Genomic DNA, 24,543 nt, shown 5'->3' with positions numbered 1-24,543 from the left:
GTGTGTCTTTGTGTACCTGGAGACGCCCGAATCGGTATCAAAGCCAACAAATAATAACGGCTGATTGCGAAAATAATTAAATAATGTATAATACCACTAATAAATAATATCTGACCGGCAACATTGTCCAAAAAAAACACGTATGGCAACGTCGCATTGTGCACAGCTCGCGAGTCCAACGGTTTTTTTTTTGGCGGGCAGATTGCGACAAGCAGCAAAATCGCGAACGCGTACATTTTGCGCTCCGTAGAATTAAATGATAAAAAATGTAACCATATAGTATATATTAACACCAAATAAACCTCGTCGTTTCCGAAACCATTCCAGTGTGTCAATTATCCACCTTCATCCCAAATACAGACGATAAAAAAGAAAACAAAACACAAAGTGACAGTTGAAAAAGTCACACACGCCAAAATGGAGGGGAGTGATAAGTGGCCCCAGTCAACGTGGGACTACGCTTCTTGATTTTGATCGTCTGGAATCAAGAAGCAGGTGGAATTTCTTTCACCCGGACACACAACCCTGAGATCCAAACACCGGAATAGGAAACGGCGAGGAAGAAACATCCAGAGGCTTGCCTCTGGTGGCGCTCAACAAAGTATAATAATAAGCAGTAGAAATAGGATGCTGCCAAAGCCAAGCCAGTGAAGAAAAGAGCAGAAACACCCGGATTGCGAAGTCATGGCTCCCGATGTACTCCCGACCAACTGCATCCGCCAGCGAACTTGGCCCACGGACGAGTGTATCGGGCAAGACCCTGGCTCCAACGAGGGAAAACGGCATCAAATGCCCTGCATCATCAGCCGCTTGAGCCCTCTTCGTCAACAGCAGCGTGTCTGTGAGCCTTGCAATCAGCCCTGGCCCAGATGCACCATGATGAAGAGAGCTACAAAGCGGCCTTCTTCAGCTGAGCAAAGCAGCCTCCATCAGCGGAAAGCAGCCAAGCAGCATCCTCAGCCATTAGCATCATAGATTAGTTAGTTTTAAGTGTTTTGTGTTTGGAAGCGATGTATATTAAGTTATTTCAGTGCTCGAAGTGGAAAATTTTACAACCCGGAGCAGTTGTATGAGGCAGAATGGCATTCCGGTCCATTTCGGGCCCTGATATATTTTTAAAATTATTTTTATAAACTTTAAAGCCATTTTAAGTATAAAATTAAGTTTTCGCATATTATATTAGTATAATATCAGTGCAGTGCGTGTAATTCGATAGCCGCGGCAGGGCAAGCGAGCAAAAAAGGGGGTCGAGTAATGTGCCGGTATGCACTTTCGTGAGGGATCGACTGATTTTCAGACGGTCGCTGTTGGGAAGGCTGGGTGCGACGTCCTCTCTCAGCATCCGCCCGTACGGTAGGCCTGGGAGCCGCGAACCACTACGCCCACAAAGCGGCGTAGTGCTGCATCCGAAACTCTCCGTTTGCCGACGGTCCGAGGGTGTTGAGAGGGCTGGGCGCGACGCCCTCCTCTCTCAGCAGCTTTACGGTGGGCCCGGGAACCGCGAACCACTATGCTACAGTGCTGCATCCGAGTCTCTCCGGCCGCCGACGTACCGGTGGGGCTTCGATCCTTCAACGTCTAGAGACGCAACCACCCCTTATCAAGCCACCGCACTGTCCAGTTACACACGCTATCGTAATCAGCCCTTAGTTGGCCCGACCCCATTCGGGCCTTTCCAGAGAGGTGCGCTTGTGACACCCCCGTATGGTCCCCATTTGGGTGTGTCTTTGTGTACCTGGAGACGCCCGAATCGGTATCAAAGCCAACAAATAATAACGGCTGATTGCGAAAATAATTAAATAATGTATAATACCACTAATAAATAATATCTGACCGGCAACATTGTCCAAAAAAAACACGTATGGCAACGTCGCATTGTGCACAGCTCGCGAGTTCAACGGTTTTTTTTTTGGCGGGCAGATCGCGACAAGCAGCAAAATCGTGAACGCGTACATTTTGCGCTCCGTAGAATTAAATGATAAAAAATGTAACCATATAGTATATATTAACACCAAATAAACCTCGTCGTTTCCGAAACCATTCCAGTGTGTCAATTATCCACCTTCATCCCAAATACAGACGATAAAAAAGAAAACAAAACACAAAGTGACAGTTGAAAAATTCACACACGCCAAAATGGAGGGGAGTGATAGTAAGCATACCTAAGCCAGTTGGATAAAACCACGGACAGTATCCCTATAACCTCATATAAAGGAGTCTCAAAAATTTCTTTTGAACTCGCTACACCATAAGGTCATATTTCAACTGGTGCGGAGCCTAAACAATCGACCCACTCTCAAGCCGGTTTCTATTAGTAAGTACACACGCACGTTCTTGCTCGATGGTTTTACGCACATTCCAATGTCTCAACGTGTGTACCATCTTGATTGAGATGATTTTTTGTTCGATATCGAACAAATTGAGTTTTCCGAAAAAGATTGAAGGTCCGTAATTCTTGCTTGATGTAATTTGAGTGAGGGAGTGAGGACGCACCGGCAAGGCTAGTGTGGCCTCGCTCTCACTCGCGGTCGAAGTCGTGGCGGTGCGACGGTGGCCGCACAGCGTCTTGTGTCGAGTTGCTCGACTGTGTGGACGCAACGACGAGTATGTTTCCAATACAACATGCTCGATCGAGCAAGAACGTACGTGAGTACTAGGCTTAACATCCAAAAAACCTAAGACGGGTGAACGGACAAAACAGAACAGCCAGGAGAAAAATGAAACATTAATTTTTGTGGAATTTATTTAGATTAGGTTTGGTTAGGTCATTATTTCGTTGTACCTAGTGTTACCAGACAAAAAAAGAGAAGGCCCCGGCACGACAGTTTCAAATTCTAGATCAGCAATTTAACAAAAAAATATATCCGGCTTTCCTGTAGAATGTTTAGAACCTCTGGCTTACACGAAAATATTACAAATAACATTTCGTAAACGGTCATTCAGATAAGATGCATTTTTTTTTACCTGGTCCGAAGATAGAAGCGACCCGTCCCAAAATTTCTGTCCCGTTACTCAGTGACCTGTCCCTTTCTCTTTCCCTCCGTAGAATAGACCCGCGAAAATTAAAAGATGCTTTTGCAAAGTAAAACCAGTTCGAAGCTACCTACGATCGTGGTGACACACAAGTTTTTTTACCGGCGTGAGGCCGCGTGCCCCCAGGCGATGTCCCTTGACACAAACATACCGCGCTTTTCTCGATGTTGCGAATCAGTGAATCTCCTTTCCCATCATTGTGTTAATAATAATTCGTGTAACCACCCTTAAAACGAATCCCGTACCCGATAAAGTGTTTCGGTGTTAATCCCGGCAAAAATGCCCAAATATACTGACCCGCCTCAGTGTTTGCTTCGAATAAATTGAAAGTGTTGCGGCAGTGGCCGGTAATAATAACGTGTCTTCTCTGTTGTAATCTACAATGTAACCTATAATGTAATATCCGTCGATTTCTGTATAATTCAGTGTAAATAAATCTCGCCCGCGCAGGGCTGTTAAATAAAAAAATTAAGATGTGTTTTATATAAATTAAACCCCGCGATTTCACGCATCTCCCAATCAAAAATAATACTGAAGAAAATTCAACCATCGACATACATGGGAGTCCATCTCCTTTCTTCTTGGGTATTACTAGTCACCCAATCATTTTAAACATATTATATTGATTAAGATGAGATATCCTAAGCTTGCCGGTAAAGTCCCGTTTATTTGAGGATTAGCGATTAGGAATGCAAAAATTAGGTATATAATTTGATTTATTGTGGCGTATTGAAAATTTGTGCTATTAAAAATCTATCTACCTGGCTTTCACCCAGGAGGCTTGGGTTCGATTCCCGGTACGGGAACCAAATGTTGTAAAATTTTGTAATTGTGATCTTTGACGTCACAATTACATAATAAAAGGATTTCTATAATAAAATAAGATAAAGTAAAGTAAAGTTAGTTGATAGTACGAGCATGAGACCATGAGACAAGGGCCGTGAATTACCTGATCTTTTTCAAGCCGAACTCCGCAATCCTTCAGAAATCTCGCAACTTACAACTGTAATTTGAATTAAAAAAAGGGATTACACGGCTAAATGCTCGTGTAATCAAGGGTTTAGGATATGTATAATATTTTTTTGGAGGCCACACGATCTTACGACCGTGAAAGATAATAAATATTTAACAGTGTGGAATAAAGAATTGGGAACAATAAAATAAAAGAGCGATTTATACTTGACAGAAACTATATTATCGCAAAGACAATAATTTAAAATTAAATTAAAAAGTTATTAAGCTGCTCGATACTGAAATTTGAAATACTAACTTTAAATACAAGCAGCTATGTTTGAAAAGAAACATAGGAAGAATGGTGAATCAAATAATAGTTATAAAATACCAAAATTGGAACGATCAGAGACTCCTGACACGACGGCTGCATCGTGCTCCGTTAGGTGACGTCCATGAATATTGGGTAAATCCAAACGAAGCACGACTGTTCTGGTCGGCAGACAAAATCCAAAAGCCATGTTGCTTCCCTCACACCACGCGACCTGACGTTGCTCCGGAAATTCGAATCGCGATATCTGTATAATCGCATACGCACTTTCAACGTGACCATTGTCATATATAAAGATTTGACAGGGGGGTATGTATGGGAAGGATGGAGATTTTAGGAAAAGGTGGGAATTGTGACAATTGATCCGATTGTGACGTATAGAAAAGAGGAGTGGATTGGATAGGAATAGGAGCGCGGAGATGGGATAGGAATGGGATAGGATAGGGATAGCATGAGACTTGCGGGAAGGTGCAGGGTCGTGAGTAGATTGACAATACCTCTAAGACCTCAGTTACCTGTCCGGCTACTTCGCTTATTCGTGTGTGTTCCTGTGTTAATAAAAGGCATAAAAATGGAATTAATATGAAATCTCGGTTTGAGCGCCACTATATGAAATGCAATAGAAACAATATTATGAAAGGTAAATTAAATAAAAAGCGTGTAAAGAAATTTCAACAGATGTATAATTAATATATATAAAATTTACTTGCGGGCGACAGTGTATAAAGTTGTATAATTAATCAAATGAATCACGAGCGCCTAACGCGATATAATATTTAGACAATTTTTAACAAAAATCAAATGCTAGTTCGGTGGACCGTAACGTAAAGAAATTAACAATAAATACCAAAAACACAAATGCTCTTCAGCCTCATCGCTGTCCTCGAATCCTTCCAGGACGGAATCGAGGAGTGCGTCTTCAAACGTGCCGGGTCCATGGGGTACCTTCGATCTCCTGGCCTGTTGGGGACGTCCTTCAGTGAGCCATCATCAACGTCTCCCAAAACGTCAGGAAATCAAGGCCATGTGCCCCGGTTCCCTTGGCTCGGAACTTGCGACGTCTGCTTCGTTCGAAGGCTAAAAACTGAGAGCCCGACTCCTGTTTCACCTTCATGTACAAAGCCAGCTATCTCGTTTAGCGCCGGAAATAGTTTGACGAACTGCGTACAAACTATCCCGTGCGCAGGCGTGATCCTGCCGATCTTTTGCGTAGTGTTGCGATCATAAAAAATAGTGTGTCATGTTCACCATCGATAATAATCGGGGTTGCCAGCGATATCAAAGTTAGTTATGTTAAAAATGACCATACAACAACATAATAGAGATAAGACAATTTCATATTAAATTTATATTTTTCCTGAAAGATCATATTTATATTTACCGTTGTTCTGTTTGTCACTGTTCTGTTTTGTCATGGAACCCGTAAGACGAAGCCAAAAATTTGTAGCGCCTTTTTACAAATTATAGCTATATGGCCACTAAATGACAGCTCTGGGACGTTTTTTATTTAGTACTATACCGCTTTACAGGTGTACTGTACTTGTCTCAGTCTTAATCCCACCCTTTCTGTGGCCAATGAAGTCATTAAAAAAAATGTGAATATACATATTACTATAACCTATATTGCCATTTTACAATAATTCTTATCCTATCCAGAAACAGGAGAACTAGAGTTCGAATAATAAACTTGGAACCAATATATTTATAGCAAGACCAAGAAACTTTCATTAACTATCTCAAGTTGTTAAAAACATTCATATTATTTTTAGCCCATTGGATTTTTTAAATGAAAGCACACTGAAAAATACAAGTAAATGGATACTCTCACGACAAAGTCGACAGGCTTCTAGTCAATGTCCGTAAGTACCTATAATAATATATTACCAGTAGCAAAATTTCAAATTTTGGGTCTCATCGCAAAAAAATGCGTGTCCGGAAACTTGTACGTATGCAATTCGCCGTATCACACTTCATCGTGAAATGTTGTATCGGAAATATATGGCTGTATATTAAAGACCGTCCAACCTCTTTGGGTCGTATAGTACTCACATAAAATTCATGTCTCAATAAAACACGATTTTTGTCGGTTTACACTTTACAGGAAGCCAGCTGCAAACGAATTTTGAAAATGGCCGTTAATATACTGGATTATCTGTTAGGTTAGGTTTTCATTCTTGAATTCATAAATTTTGCCAAAATCAGCTATGAAAATTGAATTAATGTTCACATTGAATCTAATAAAATTGGAGACCGTATAGTATACGGTCATCTCATTCCGGTAAGTAAGCTCACGGTGAACTATGCCACGGTGAAATGTTTTACGTACAATTTACATGTAACCAATAAAATGTGGGCACTGATGATTTATCATAATAAATACAGTAATTTTTAAAGTTTTAATTTATGTAATATATCAACTGTGTTTAGGAAAAAGGGTGTAACCCTCGATTTTTCGAAAAGTACTTTTATTAGATATTAACAATGTATACAACTAAATACACGTTCTATAAAAAGGAAGTAAGCCGCAAATGCCGAATTATTATCTGAATTTAGGTTTTAATTGAAATTAATTAATTTTTAATTTTTGGAAAAAAGCATTTATCCTCAATTTTAATGATTTTTTTGTAATAACTTCTTTAATTATTATTAGATCAAAAATATTACACCAAATCATCAATCATAATGCACCTAATGTCTGTGCCTATTTTTTAAAAAATATTAAACTAAAATCTCTCAAAAACGTTTTTTGCCTCTCCTGTAAAATTTGTTTTGTGAGGGTTACGCCCTTTTTCCTAAACACGTTCGATATAATATGAAGTTTCGTGTAAGTATGATAAAATTTATCTTAAATGTTTACGCCTACTATTTTTTCACTTTAGTTACCTACATGGAATGAATTTCTAATAAAATTGTAAGAAATTGTAAAACATCGATATTTAGCTTTCGATGTTTATTGATTGAATCGAAATCAATATTTTTGAAGGAATTGAACATTCCTAATATAAATATACGAGTTATACCAAGTATTATTTTTTAAACATTCTATAATATATTATGTCCTGTTACTATTTCATCATTTTATTTTAGGTCCGGTGGATTTCGATGCAAAGATGGAGCCTGCATTTTAGCTGATAAGCTATGTGATGGTACCTTCGATTGTCTTGACGGTTCAGATGAGAAATTTCATGTTTGCCGGAATGAGCCGTACGTATACATTATTGTTTTAAATATTCATTCTAGATACCTACGGAGAGTCGACGGTATACTAAGCCGGCTCGCACATCACAACTCGCCTCGTGTGCCTAACCGCCATAAATCAAAGCTTCCGAGAACGTGCAGGCGGTGTTCCTTGATAAAACCTCGCACATCTGCCTAGCGATATCGTCATTCGCCGCATCGTGGCTGCTCCAAACGCGGCGATAGTATGGAGAGAAATGGCCGTTTGTGCAGCTGTGCGCTTGCGCGGAGTCGACTTTTTTTAGATACAACATGCAGGCTGTATGAAATGCGACATGTTGCATCTGCGGATCGTCTCGCGTCGCAGTTGCACCGGCCAATCTGCGAAGCTCCATTTGATAACGTTTGTTTCTTGGTTTACGATGACGTCACATCGACGAATTCGTCGTAAGACGCATGCGGCGAGTTCTGATGTGCGAGCCCACTAAGAGTTATAATCTCTTCACGAAGGATGAGTGTTAATTCATAACATAACACGCAATTTTTCATTTTCAAACGCGGGAGGATCCCATAAAATCGTATTTATTTTATAAAATAATTTTTACAGTATGCAATTGAGTGGAACACAAAATAAATTGAATTACAGACAGAGACAAATTTACTAGCTTCCGTCGCGCCCGTACAATAAAAAAAGTCGGTGTGTGTTAGAAGTTATACTTCTTTGGCGTAACAAAACAAAAAATATCAAAACAAAATATTATTGCAGAATGTACCTACTTTGGAAGAAAAAAATCTCAAAACATGCGTTGAAAAATTTAGCAAACCGCTATTTCGACCATATTTGCTAAAACAGATGACTGTACAACTATTTTCGTTAAGGTTATACCTTTGAGGCATGGTCTAAAAATATCGTGGCTAGGCGATGCGAGGATTGCGGGTCGCGGGTGCAAATGACGCATGCCGAACGAAATATAATTTGTCATATAAATCCAACATGCGTCCATTTAATGTTCTGTTTATTGTTCTATTAGTAACAATAATAATATGTTCATTGACATGTTTTCTTTTTCAAGTAAATGGGTAACGTTTTTAGTCATCTTTAGACGATTTAAGAATTAATACCCCCGTCGCCATCACGAAACAAATTGACGTATTGACACCTTGACGTTTGCTCTCCGAATGCCAGCGAGTCCAAAATTTCGTCGCGCATATAGTTGAAAATTATTTGCCGTTTCACTGATGTATCGTCTTAACAATAATAATTTATTACAAATCAAAAGTAAAACATAGCCTACCTATGCCCTATTTAATGGTTTAACTGAAACGTAATATGGGCATTATTTGTGATGAAACATAATTATTATTATTGTCCTCAATTATAAACCGCTAATAAATAAATTGACATGGTATATACGACAAATATTATCCTAAACTGTAAAAATATGTACTTTTGTGTATGAAGTGTCTTAATATTGTAAATTTACAACATACCATTGTTTTAATTATTTACTAACTCAACATTCACAAAATTTATTTATTTATTGATGTATGATTTTACTCATAAATAAAAGTTGCAACATTCAGTCTTTACCCAACCGGCCCAAGTCACAGCCCTCAATATCACAGCTGAAAATTACAAACCTCCAGCACTAAGAATACCCGAACGTCGCCGCGCTAAATAAATTAATTATGTTGCATCGGCGGGAAAAACTTCCGTCCCGCGGCAAATTAATGCGTTACATTTGCGCGCGCAACTTCGTCCCACGCCAAAAATACACTCTGATCTGTTTTCCCAAACGCGCCTAAAGAAGTATAACTTCAAAAATATGACTAAATTTTTTATTTATCACAAAAAAATAACGAAATAGATTACAAATAACGGCACGAAGAGGACCGATTATTTGGTCCATGAGGAAAAGTTATATGCGTCTTTTCCTGGAAACTTTTTGGTGTTATTTCGTACCTATAGCTATGAGTTAGACGTGGCCCCCAAAAGGGGGAGGCTGACAGAGCTCTAGCCTAGGGGCCCGGCGTGGTGGGTCAACCAGCTAAATGAGATTAACACACATCACAAATTTACTCTAATAGTAAAAAAAAAAGTCGCTGTTACACAGGGGCTGTTAAAGGGAATGGAACGATTTGACACCGCGAACTGGCCTCCGGTAATTGGCCGCCGGTACAATCGGACGCCGGCCCAATTGGACGCCGACCTAATTCGACGCTGACCTAATTGGCCTCCGGGAGGATTGGACGCCGCACAGTTGAATTAAATGCGCAGTGTAATAGACGTACGTTACGATTTGTTCCGGAGTAAATAAGCAAGTCAGTTTAATATGCTTCTATCTTCTCAGTAGTTGTACCTTATACATTTCGCGCTTGACACATTTTTAATATAGATTGAGAATAATTATTATGCCTTATGATGTTTATTAAAAGAAAATAATTCTTCCCTTGCTTAAACTTAAAGATGTTCATAATCAATTAATTTATAGTCTATACATGGGTACTTATTTATATTTACAACAAATATTAAAAATAATGTTAGATGTTAGAATGAAAATAACATTATATTTCAGCGTTTTATCGACTTAATATTATAATAAAGCTAAAACATGTATATTATTATGCATAAATGCGTATTTTAAGATAGTATGAAATTACAAACAAAATATTAAGTAAGTTATCTGCTAAGTATAAATGTTTCAGTAGTTTGATTGATACTGAACTACAATTGCGCAATCGTGAGCGCAATTTTTGTAAGAGAGACAAATCCCATTTTTGCGGAAAATGGGTTTTTCCGATTGCGCAATTTTTTTTTCAGGAGAGACCATTTTGTAGAACGAATGGATTTTGTGTCTCTCGCAAAAATTGCGCAATTCACGATTGCGCAATTATTGATGTTTGTATTTAACATTTTTTTTATATTTGCACAAAAAATGGGTTTTTTGTGTCTCTTGCAAAAATTTCGCAATTATTGATGTTTGTATTTTTTTTATTTTTCGGGATTTCGGCCTTCGGGATTCCGGCCATTCGGGATTTCAGCGTTCGGGATTTCGGTATTCGGGATTTCGGCTTTCGGGATTTAGGCTTTTGGGATTTCGGCCATTCGGGATTTCTGCATTCAGGATTTCGGTCTTCGGGATTTTGGCCTTCGGGATTTTGTCCGGCACCCAGTACTTAAGTTGTTTATCAATCAAACTACTGAAACATTTATACTTAGCAGATAACTTACTTAATATTTTGTTTGTAATTTCATACTTTCTTAAAATACGCATGTATGCATAATAATATACATGTCGACGGCCCCAGGAAAAACCGGTGTAAGTCTAAAATCACAAATGTTCAGGAGAGCGAAAAAACTAAAATATTTACGCTATTAAATTCATCATATAAAATGAGATAGTTTTTTCTTATCTTATTTAAGTAAATCAGATAAACCAATTTATGGTCTATATTCCTATCAAAATTTAATGTTGATTAATTAATAAACAGCTGAGATAATGTCAAAAAATCGTTTTTATTTGGAATAATATTACGCGCTTGGTACTTTGACTTGATTCAACATGCTTTTGCGCGGACGAAATAGATTACAGACTCCGCGTAACAGACTCATACTCTGAGATGTAACCTTGTTTTACGTCACGTTTTTCTTTCTCTATACGATTTTATTTAGTACACCTATATTTATAATGCTCTTTTACGGAAGAACCATCATTGCGCAATGTTTAACTCGAAATAATACAGCGTGTCTATAAAGTTTTAACAAAGAGTATGAGGATATATTGACATATATATATTTTTATACGGAGTTTTTATAATTTAAAAGTATTTAAGTATGATTTTTTTAATTTTTTTGTAAATTATTATTGATATTTTTATAAATAATGAGAATATGTACATTACGAAACAATAAACATTCAGGGTAAATGTTAATAATAGAATAATAAAGAAGTTGTATAAGAAATTAGTACATAACATTGGTAACTATTAGATTTAAAAAATAGCTAAAAGAAATGTTTTTTTATTCTTTACAACACAATTTTCATTAAAACTGTTGAAAAAACAGAATGTCAATCGCCATGTAAATCACTAAGCCAATTTTAATTTATTAATAGTAGTTGACTTAATTATGAAAACTAGGGAAATAATTACTTATATACTTTATTAACTGCATCATTGTATTTCTGAGGGAATGAATTTTATTTAAATAAGTAATTACCATTTTAGAAAAAAACATATGTACGGTTTAATACAATAATATAAATTACTAACCGCTTTGCTTATTTGAACATAAGAATGTAGGTAGTAAACAACTAGGTACTGAAATATATTCTTGAACATTTGGCACAGATATACCTATCTAAACATCATACTATTTGCAAAAATTTGGATTTTCTAGTTTGAAAATTATAACTACGTATTAACAAAATAACTAATGTTATGTTTACCTAACAATTATTAATGAAAGAGAGGTTTATTACTTTCGTTCTCAGATGAGACCGCAGTCAACTGTGCATCATCAGAAATCTTTATATAAAAATATATACTTAATATAATTATTAGGCTTGTATTACAAGTCCATTCGATAATTATGATTATGTACCTATCTAAAATGATATTCATACAGTATCTGTATAAACAAGAGAAATTGCTTTGTCAGTACCTACCTTCTATTTTTTTAAGAGTATCCTTATTTGTGCATATAATTTTATAATACCTTTCTATAATTAAGATTATAAAATTTCATATAAATTATGACCATATTAATTATCGTTTGTATTTTTTAATCTCAATCGTTAATATGAATGTTATTGCCAAATATAATTAAATATAGATTGATTATATTATATTGTCAACATAAACTTCAGTAAGTATATTTCTTAATTGAGCTCTGTTACGTTAATGAATACGATGTTTTATGATTTTTATTATTTATTTAAAAGTTTGAAATAAATGTGTACTAATACTCTCAAATTTAAATAATCAAATTTATTTTGTTGGTGTGGATTTGCATTTTTTTTATAAACTGAAAAAAAAAAATTGCATTCAAGTAATTAGTATGTTCTTGAAATGTTATATTGTTATTTAATCGATTGCGTAGAGTTTAAATACAAATTTTCTCAAAGAAACACAGTTTACTATATCATTTGTTCATTCATAACTATTTATTTTGATAGTCTTACAAAATGTATAATTCAGACCGATTTAAATTGGATGAAATAATAATTAGGTAGTTACTATTTAAAAAGGTTTTCATAATTTATAAAAATCATAGTCAATAGGTGAATAGGAGGTAAGTATATGAATTTAAGTACATACTTACCATTACAGACTTTTCAAATCCAATTGATATTTTAATTAAAATCTACGAGATACCGTGTACGATATCACCATTTGACATAGTTTATTTGAGTTTTTCACAAACTATAGATACATAATATTTATGTAATTATCTATAGTGTTAAAAGTCAAATAAGCTATGTCAAATTGTGATGAAAATATTATAGAAATGTTATTGTTTGTTAAAAGCAACACTGTATATTTATTTTGAACAAATTTAACTAACATCGAAAATTATGTCACCACTCACCAATGCTAAGATTATAATATATGTCTTTAATTAGTAGGTAATATTAAAAATTCCCAATCACCAGCGATGGGCTTGTTTTCAGAATACCTACACATCATTTTGTTTACTTTACTTCATCCTTTTTCCAAAATATATCTACTTAGATAAGCATAAAATGCTTTAACAATTATTGACCATTAAAATTTTATTGTTACTTTCAAATTGTATTGTAAACAATGTCACGTCAAAACACGTTTTCAAAAATCCCAGCCGCTTAATCCCTTTCGGCGAATGGCATGTAATAAAATAATATAATCCTTTGGGTAATTTCTATCTTTGAGGAATATTCAAAATACAAAATTATGCATAATTTACTTAATGTGTACCCTTTTTTATTTTCAAAAATACTTAGAACTGACGCACGTGTTATTGATATGTAGACGAAGTTCATTACTATTATACTATTTCCAAAGCAAGCCATTCATAAATAATTCCATTTCAAAATGCAATGAAAAGGATTATTTAACTTGGTTGGATCATAAAAAAATAGTCAGCAATTAGTAATGTTTTCAAACTGAACCATGATAATAGTGATTTTTTATTATCTTTGTGCAAGATTAATTCAACCAAAATAATATGTAATGTCATTTTCTACTAATGATAAAATAACATTTTGAAGTTAAAACATAATAATTTAGGTAGTTACCTTTTTAGGTCCAAAATATTTGATTTTATAGTGATTGATAGTAATATTTAATTAAAATATGTATTTTTCTACTGGGTATTTATGTAAATTAAATTTATATATTAGAATATTACAAACTCATTTTAAGTTAAGTAGGTAACTGCAAAGTAATTAAATATAATTATATATAAATAACGTTTTATATATGATATTATTTTTCTATTAAATAATATAACATTTTCAAATTTAAACTTTACTTCATTGTTTTGTTGAGTATCTATATGGGAGAGTAATCAACCGAAAAGAGTAAGAGAGAGATTGAAGAGGTCTTTATCATGCAGTGAATTAATTTAAATAAGCGAATCAAAATTAATATAATTACTTCAAATTTTAAGATAATATTAATAACTGAGAAGTTTTTTAAAGTAGCTATGCAAGTGAAAATTAATTCCGTTTCTTTTCAGTATTTGTTTTATATTAAATAATATAATAACTTAACTTTCTGACACAATAATATTGACTAACTTTTAAACTAATAATGCAAATACTCACTGCAAATACCAATATTTTTCGGAGATAAACCAATATGTTTTTTTAAATTATTGTGATACGTCAATATAAATCATGCTGTTTCTTTAGATCTCCGTAAAAGAATGTTATAACAAGTATAACAACCTTCTTATTTGTAAAATAAAACGCAGTGCACTTTTGTTATCGAGGTATGACTATACTCCTCGGATATTTCTGTGAACACAAATTTGGTCGATGCGATATGTAGATATAGAGCACCATTGTCAAAAACCTAACTTCGTCAATTTTTATGCTAGAGACCTGATTTTTTACAGGACATGCATAAAAAATTAAATATTATAAAAAGCTAATAAAACCGGAAACGCTATTTTCAGACTTACAATGGTTTTTCCTGGGGTCGTCGATGTTTAAGCTTTATTATAATATTAAGTCGATAAAACGCTAAAATATAATGTTATTTTCATTCTAACATCTAACATTATTTTTAATATTTGTTGTAAATATAAATAAGTACCCATGTATAGACTATAAATTAATTGATTATGCACATCTTTAAGTTTTAGCGAGGGAAGAATTATTTTCTTTTAATAAACATCATAAGGCATAATAATTATTCTCAATCTATATTAAAAATGTGTCAAACGCGAAATGTATAAGGTATAACTACTGAGAAGATAGAAGGATATTAAACTGACTTGCTTATTTACTCCAACAAATCGTAACGTACGTCTATTCCTTTGCGCATTTAATTCAACTGTGCGGCGTCCAATCCTCCCGGAGGCCAATTGGGTCGGTGTCGAATTGGGTCGGCGTCCGATTGTACCAGCGGCCAATTACCGGAGGCCAATCGGCGGAGGCCAGTTCGCGATGCCAAATCGTCCTAGACCCCTGTTAAATATTTTAAATATATGGTAGTGCATTGAAATTTGATATGCTTAAATGTTAATTATTCCCGTGTAGAATTTGTGAAAAACTACTATAGAGCATCACACTACCCTTAACCTTAGTGAGAGGTAGGTTGGACCGCTTCAGGATGTGGGAGTCATGGAGTTAGATGTGGTTGACAGTATTTAAGAGGAAAAATGAAAGCGATGAACTGTATATAAAATAGCTTTTCGGCGCGGAAAAAATCGCTTCACAGTGTAATGTGAAAGCTACTATACGGTTCCGTGCTCTATAGTCTATTGCAACCGTTTAACAGAAAAATCGCTGAATGTGAAACTGGAGTTAACAAGATACGTAAAATTTGTTTTTTTTATCGAACATTTCATATAATATATATTATATAGTATATATTATATACTCGTTCGGATATGGCAAGCAATCACGAGGTTAGCGAATAAACATTATACTATTATGTATATGTGTCCGATCGTGGTGGACTCTTCCACAATCAATAGATGCATAGTTTTTCAGCAAAATGGTGGATATACGACGTGAAAGTCACCGGTGTCCGACTCATCGGTTTTGACGATAATCGTTGGTGGATCGCGTTCCTGTATAAACAGGTTAAGGAGAAAGATTCCTGTATGCTATGCTGTAACTCGGGGCATTGAAGGTCTACTCGAAAAATGACGTTATATGACATCATTGTGACGTATTTGTTGACCCTACCGAAATGCGTCATATTATACACTTCCGGCAGGGCTCGAAATGGATCGGAACGCACCGGAGCGCCGTTCCGGTTCATACAATCCCCAAAATTATCGCTCCGTCTCGTGTAAATATTAATTTGGCCGTCTGAGCGAGATATGTCATATTATAAAAAAATCTAACATAATCGTTTTTTTAAATACATATATGTATAGAATTAGATAAGTTACAGTGTTAATATTTTCGTAAAATTATCAAGCGCTCCGGTTCGTAAAATTTTCCATTTCGAGCGCTGACTCTTCGAAAAATTTATGCTACTCAACACAGAACAATTATTAATCCCCGCTACTCAAATAGTATCGTTAACAATAATTGTCCCCATACACAGATAAATGTGTTAGCTTAATAGTATCTATGGGTGGGCATGCGCATTGGGTCCCTAGCGTCGATACGTGTATTAATTGCGCATACGTCACAATTAGGGAATCCAATCCCGAGCCAAAATTCTGATCCCGGGATTTCGGGATTACAATTTGACAATCCCGGGATCCTTTCTGATGATGGATTTTTTCCATTGTTAATATAAAATTTTTATATTTACAAATAACATTGATAAAATCAGTCAAAAATAAATCAAGTATAATTTATACTATTTAAGACATTTATTGTTAATATTGTATACGTTAAATTTTGGAAATACACAAGTTTAATGGATTAAAAATAATATTGTAATATAAATAATAATGTGAATTTAATATGAGATTGCTATTTCTGATAGTAAAGACATAATGAATAGATCAGCGAGATTTAAAATAGTAAAGCAAATAATCATGGCGTACTTATGGCCTTTCCGCTTCATAAATCTAATTAGTCAGCCAAATATGAAACTGCCGTAAAATGTATGATATCATGGTGGAATTACTTTGTTAAAAGTGCGAAGCATTGTTTTCTTACCAATCTTTCTCATTTTTAATAATCTATGTGAAAAAATAAAATGAATCGGCAACCTACACGTCAAACTTCATTCAAACTCAGTTTATTTCTAATGTAGTTATTTTGTATTAAAAGTATTTTTTCTGTTATATTTTCCATAAAAATTGATAAAAAAATCAATCCCGAAATCCCGGGATTATGTTTATCAATCCCGGGATTGGATTCCCTAGTCACAATGATATCATTTTGCGAGTGACTTCAATATCCCGAGTTACAGCATAGGGGTCAGTTAGCACATACGTATGACTAACAGTGGCACACTCAGGATTTAATATTGGGGGAGGGCAAGGAGGAGAATGTAAATGAGTCCCATAGGCTCTTTTTCCTCTTCAAAAAATTATTATTACATATTTTCACAATACACGGCAGTATATTTGTACAGTTTCTCCTAGTTTTTATTAAATTGGAGGCATAACGGCGGTAACCGTTGAGCGTGTCATCAGCGACTGGCGGATTGGAAGTGACTAACGGCGACCATGCTGGACGTGTGCGCCTAGTATGCTAAAATATTACTCAAATATTATCGGCTGTGCTACCCGCTTGGTCTAGAGAGTTACAATATTTTTGCTGAATTCCACTGAAGAAAAATGTTCTTTTGATTTACACCACCACCGACTAGTGGGTGTAGTCGTTCTTTTCGCCGAATGTTTATCGTCAATTTTTGGTTTTTTAATATTGAGTTTCCAAAATATTAATTGAAAATGGACAAAAACAGTAGTAGTGCATTTAATTTATACACAAACCTACTCAACACAACACAGCCTAATTTCGCGTTTATCGGTCTTTTGTTTATTACACTCGGTGTACCTACACCATGGCCCCCACATCCTGAAACGGGCCTTCAGGCTAGGATATGTGGCGGTCCCCTACCTAACGCTAAGATTAAAGGCACTAACGTTTACGTACACAACTACATTAACGTTTTTCAAATTGTGTTTTAGTTCAAATTAAGGGTACTTATACAGTGAATTGTTGGCATATATATAATTAATACATCTACTTTATAAATGGAGCTGTCAAGTATTGACACATAATAATCAGAAAATATAATGCACAATTATATAATCTAAAATGTTCATCGCCATGACGTATAATAGCGTACTTTTTTTACTATTAAATCTAATTTATGATGTGTGTTTATCTCACTTATCTGGTCAACCCGACACGCCGGGCCCCCTACAGTCCGGGCCCCCAGCCTAGAGCCCTGTCAGCCCTCCCCAGCCATGACCTACACCACTCCGGAATTCGGGTGGACACCGAGAATTTTTTGACAGTTCCATTAAGGATTGGGTTTCTAAAAAAAAAATATTGTTTCGAAATTTTTGTGTTAAAAATTAAGACCTAAGATTTTTTTCTAAAAACAGTGCTGGAGAATCACAAATCACTTTTTTGCCGTGTTTTTATTTGTCCAAGCCCAAGGTATAGTTTATTGGCTTTCAATTTCAATGTTTAAAATCATTCTGATAATTTTCATGTTTGGGGGATGCCAGGGCCCCCTGGCCTCTCCTGGATGCGTCACTGATGACTAAGCATTTGTTATAATACAGTATAATATTTTAAGCATCATTTTTATTTTATTTCTAGCTGTGGTTCTCGTTTTTTCCGGTGTGCCTATGGCGGATGTATAGCTAAACGTTTGATGTGTAACGGAGTGCAAAACTGCCATGATAATTCAGATGAACTCCACGAAGACTGTAGAAGAAATTTACCCCAACCACAACCATGCAGAAAGTGAGATATATAAATAATGGAAAGATTTTTTGGTATCAATTAAATTTTAAACTAGTTCTGTGACAGCCTTAGGCTAAGGCCACACAAGTAGATGCCTCGCTTGGTGCTTAGCGCTACGCTACGAGCTAGGTGACCTGTCTTAGTGGACGGACGCACACTATACTATCGCAATGGCCACACTGCATGCTTTGCACCTCGCTACGTGGTTATTAGTCACCTAGTGAGTCTCCCGGTGAACAGGCGTGTTGATTAATTTTATTGTGTCACTGTGATTTTGCAAGATGGAGGAAGTTTTAATATGAGCAGTTTATAAAAGAGAGCCTTTAAGAATAAAAAAAATTCTAAAATCCATAAACTATAATAAACATGTAGTGTTTTTAGTAGACAAGCATAGCACCTAGCTTATCACCAAGCAAAGCACTTCGGTGCCTAGACTATCAAAGGATATAAAATGGATCAAAAGATGTGATGCGGTACTAACACTAGTAACACTGAAGATTTTAGGTCCTAGGCACCCCCTCGCAAAAAGTTTGCCAATGTGATATTCCGCCATTAGTTGTAAAAAATATACCAATTTTGCCGCAATTTTTTATTTTTTATTTGATCGATGTTTCACACCAAATTGTCAAAGCCTCAATACAGTAGCTAGCAAGTAAATTCGCGCATAGCGACATTCGCACATTGTATAGGTAGACGTCACGCAATTTCCATTATGCGATATCACGCATAGGGAGTTTATGGCAATATCACCTTTATTGTAATGGCGTTAGAACAGATTATGCCATTCATTCGGCAGATTCAACAAAAAAGTGAGTGTCATTTTTTTCCAGATGCTTCGTCCATATTAATAACCACCATATCAGTTGGTCCGCTAGTCAACAGCTTCAGTGGTGCGGTACCTAAGTGCACGGCCGTAGTGATTTGGCGGGCGCGGCGCGGCGGCATCTTGCAAAACTCAAACGTATAACCGTGTGTATTATGCCCCAAAAAAGACACTGTCTACAAACATTTGAGGCGTCTAATTACAAAAAGCGACAAATCCACAATTCAATATTTACGGGAAACAACGTTTTTATGTTTCAAGCTTCAATTATTTGTTTTAACGTCAGATTATTTTTCCCTTGTATTTTATGTCGAAATTAGAACCAAATGGCAATTTGTTTCAGCCGATAAATAAATATAGGCAAAATAAAATTGGACGTAGTGCTATTTGTATCTCATTTTTTAATTTACTCCGCATAAGGCACATATTTCCGTGGCACTGTCATTAGTTTACCAGATGCTAAAGCATGTGAGACGCCCTTTTCAATATTGAACGTACCCTTATTGGTTGACTTAAACACACGCGAAATCAACCAAGCTTTAAATAGTATGAAACATGGACCTGGCGCTTTTTGTTATAAATCGAGACTTAAAATATTTTTTTGCGTAGGGTTATGTCGCGTTTAGAATTAATAGATCAATACATATTGTGTAAAATTATACAAAGAATATGTGCGTATTTTTGTGGACTTATCGCTTTTTGGAATTAGACGCCTCATTTTACACACGGTTATACGTTTGAGTTTCGCAAGACGCCGCCGCGCCGCCCCTGCGCGACCACTACGTTCTTGCACTAAGAGTCGGCGAATTTATATTTTCGCGTACGGCGTTCAACTGGGGCTTGAACTCATTTTCTCTGTTACTCTCGTAATTTAACCATAATTATTAATATAACGTAACTTTAAGTGACATTAAGTAACAGTAATCTAGGTTCTTTTAAACGTCAGTTCTGTTGCCTGTTCAGTTGAGGTTCAGTTGCAAGGTCAATTAGGAATCGGCGGTCTATATTTACGTATTTTTCTTTTCTTTCGACCATGTTCAATCCTAATAGGATCATATGGGCCTCCACAGAATAGAGGTTTTGTATTGACAGATTTTGTTTTTTACGAGAAATGGATGTCAGCCACTTGCTCAACCTATTAGGTCCATACCCTGACACACACAAATTAAAAACAATATGTGTACTTGCCAGACCCAGGATTCGAACCTGGGACCCACGGCGTTATAGTCCAACGCTTAAGCCGCGCGGCCACCGCGGGCGTTACGTATTTTTATCCACTAAAAATTTATATTTTTTACAACGTTTTTCTTAGCTCGTATTCTTAGTTGTCCGGTGGTTGTTTGTCCGGTACAAATCTTGCAATCGATTTTTACCTAACTTCCCGACTAGCTAGACATTTGAAACTTTTAGAATACTTATATCAGAACACGATGCCAATGCATTTTTGTTTTTAACTTTTAACCATATTTAAGTAGAATTTAATTCATTTTCAGTTCATTCTGTTTTGTATTAAAAGTTATTTCGATACCATTATTGATTGTTAGGGGGTCCTAGCAACTAAATTATTAATATATACGTTATTATATGCGTTATTATATGCGTTATTATACGCGTTACTATGGAAATCAATATGAAATGACATTTCATTATTCAGTATTTCTATCAAGTACAATTTTTTTTGATCGTTTAAGTTAGTCAAGTCAAGTTTATATGATTCAACAGAAAATTTAAAAACGTTGTATATAAAAAGTTCTTTTTCTCTTGTAATTATTTATAATTACTTTCTAAGCCTATTGGGTGGTGTAATGCAGTACCTATAGTTCAAGAATTTATAATATTTCAATCCAAATTAGAAAAGTAATATTAAAAATATGGCAACATACTAATTTACACGTATAATTAACTGGCAACTTACTCAAAAACATGATACGATAGCTGATAGAAAATCCATGCCCGTTTTGGTTTCAGTCAGCCGCTTCAGTTTTGCTTTGATACAAATCTATCCTAGGTTGGCCGTCGTAGCAGCCGAAAGCAGCCTTGTGTATGGATAGACCCGCTGCATCATGTGTTGTAATATGTTGGTAATCAATTTTCGTTTACAGCCCTTCAGAGTGGCGATGTGGAGTAAGTGAATATTGTATACTCAAAGAGTTGGTTTGTGACGGTCATATAGATTGTCCAAACAGAGCAGATGAAACCATATCAAAATGCTCCTCGATTGAGTGCAAAAGTAAATACTTTCAATGCGCATATGGAGCCTGCATTGAGAAGAGAGGAAAATGCAATAACGTAAGTACCTACTACCTTGATACTAAAATTAGTAAAATTTGAGCCAATTAATATCTTTTACACCTTCCACAATAGAGTCCTGCCCTGTCCTATTATATTGTTGGTATACAACAGTCTTATAGACACTTGAAGTGAATCAGTGATTTTCGCGTAGCTAACTAGTTTCAGTCATAGAGATAGACAGAGTTATTATTAATAATTTCTATGACAAATCATACTGCTGGTTGCACGAAAAACCTTAGTAACCAAATTGTTGCCTAGAATATTATGTTGATTGACGACAGTCATTCAAATAGTATACTATTAGAAAATTCACAATTTTATTAAATACTTGTTTACTTATAATACTAGTTATTTAATATAATAAAATAAGATAAAATCTTTATCACCTACTAAGCAAAGGATCAAGAAGTGTAAAAAACAATTTTTGTATATTTGAAGTGTTTGTAAAAACCGGTAGTAAATACATTAGATAGGTACTGATAACACATTCAGTAGGTATAACATATCTTTATTTGTAAATAATGGAAATGGGTACATAACGTGTAGGGAATTTAATAAAATTAATTAATGAGAAACAAGAATTAACTTTATTCGTTGTCAGTGTGTATTTGTCATTGGTGAATGCACATAGTGCATGAAGATACAGAAAGGCGAAACCCGGGTCCCAAAAAAAATACAGTCGAACTTGGTGATTACGAGGAAGTTGAGACCGACTGAATTTGCTCGTTATAAGCATTGCTCCTTAAATCGTTGTATAACATTTTTCGCGCCACGTTCTATGCATAGAACATAAAAAATCTGAAAACTATCGTAAAAATCCCGGAAACAGGAATGGCATTCATAAACTACAGAAGAATTTGTTTATTGTACTGAAGTGCTGAGCCGCCGGCGCTGATAGATACCTACTGATTTCACAGAGCTTGGATTTTTTATATGCAATTTCAACCATATACGTGGATACTTTTTCAATGTTGTCGGCGAAAACACCAATTAGGTACTAACTAGTGTCATAAACGTAATTCGATCCCGGCGGCATCAGTCTAGTGAACTTTCCTGTCGGATTTTATTGCTTAGGGTTTGAAAATGTTGTTTTTAAACTATCGACACATTAACAGTTTTGCTCGGTATACCTGAGAAGTAGTTCGTTGTAAAAGTAAATAAATGTATGGAGAAAATCATAAACTAAAATATCAACGAATGTTTCCTCATTCCGAGATCTCGCGTGGATCGTAATAACCAAGTTTGACTGTATTAAACTGGTGATTACGTGGTACAATCCATTATTAAGGTTTAGAAACGAAAATCTTTTGTTTTAATTCTACAATATTTGAGTTGTTGCGTCTACATCATAAGAACAGTCCATGGTAACTAATCCTAAGGGACAAAGCCCACCAAACGCGGCGGATCGGGGCGCTCACTAGGTAGTAGGCCCGTGAAGCGTAAATACAACCGAAATTACACTACTTCCACCCGCGCATTACTCTCCACCTATATAATTAGGAGCCCGAGAAGCTCAAAATATTTATTATTATCAGCGCCTCTCATAACAAAGCAATAACAAAATTATTTTATTTTTCGGCGGCTTGTAATTCATATTCACGATGACATAATTCTACTAGCAATATATCGCACACCGAGCAACTAAACAATGACTTTATTGTTATTAAAATAATGCAAAGGCGCCCGTCTATCGACAACGCGTCCAGAAGCGGGTAAATAAAAAAGCGCGCGCCCCTTGTCGCCGCTTTCACATATTTGAATATGTAGTATTTTCGTTAATTCATCCCACTGAGAAGCCAAACAACGCGGGTGCCTCATATATGTGCTTTGAATTATGGGGCAGGCGAGCACAGCGCTTCGTCAAAACCAGTATACTCTGCCGTATTTGATTACGTTGTATTTTCGATGATTCACGCGCCACTTGTGAAATTTTGCGCGAGCACCCCACTCGCTGCGTTAAGTGGGTTTTACGCCTAAGGATTCAGGCAGCACGCATTCATGGTCAGATAGTAAGTTATGAAAGAGCAAAATGATATACGATATGTTGCTTTACTTGTTATTATTTAATCTAAATGCCATCTTCTGAATATACATACTTTGTTATGCACACAATTAGTTTTTTTCAAATAAATAAATATGTAGGTATATAAAATAGTATCTGCTTTCCTTCTCGTACATAACATTGGCGTAGTCGTCATCTTTTAAAAAAATATTATTTTAAATTAAAATAAATACTCGAAGGAGAAAGCTTCTATGGTCAATATCACGTTAATAGGTTCATCAGTTGATTTTTTTCAATGAAAAGAAGTTTATCTCTACTTTTTCCATAAGGCCAAGTCGATAACCCGTGTTATAAGATGCACATGAGTTTTTTTTTTATCGCGTATCATTAAGACAAATACAAAAGAAATCGCGTGTATCTTCACCATTATATAATTATGTATATTATAAAGTATAAGGAAAAAAGCAGCACTTGAAGAGAGCATCAAATGTTGCACCACAGAACAGATAATAAATAGAATTCCGATACATAGGCTATATACCAATACAGTAAATTTTGACGCAGGGTTTTGAATGTCTGAGTGTCCTACGAAAATGAACCACGTATTACAGACGTGCAATAGTGTGTGTAATACACCAATATTAAATGAGCGTATATATATCTAATGGTACGTTTACATTTGACACTAATATCGTCATATTTATGTATGACACTATCATTGCCCCCACAAGGGGGGTGCTGACAGGGCTCTAACCTGGGGGCCCGGGCTTAAAAAGGGCCCGGCGTGGCGGACCGACCACACATCACAAAACTGCACTAATAAGAAAAAATG

The 24,543-nt window shown here is 35.6% G+C and overlaps 1 protein-coding gene across 1 annotated transcript in view; it reads left to right on the top strand.

Moving 5' to 3' along the window:
• Positions 1 to 5,173: 5,173 nt before the first annotated feature.
• The window catches only part of LOC147078141 (modular serine protease-like), a 38,400-nt gene continuing 19,030 nt past the window's right edge, over positions 5,174 to 24,543 (top strand). The window contains exon 1 of the mRNA XM_085940179.1: positions 5,174 to 5,429. Within this exon, the coding sequence (XP_085796305.1) occupies positions 5,174 to 5,429 (256 nt within the window). The remainder of the gene's footprint in view (positions 5,430 to 24,543) is intronic.

This window comes from Rhyacophila brunnea, unplaced genomic scaffold (genome assembly GCF_057557595.1).
Source record: "Rhyacophila brunnea isolate RB1 unplaced genomic scaffold, BYU_Rbru_1.0 scaffold_12, whole genome shotgun sequence".
Taxonomy (NCBI): Eukaryota; Metazoa; Arthropoda; class Insecta; order Trichoptera; family Rhyacophilidae; genus Rhyacophila; species Rhyacophila brunnea.
Note: the sequence above shows the minus strand (reverse complement) of the source record. Positions and strands in the feature narration are given on the sequence as shown.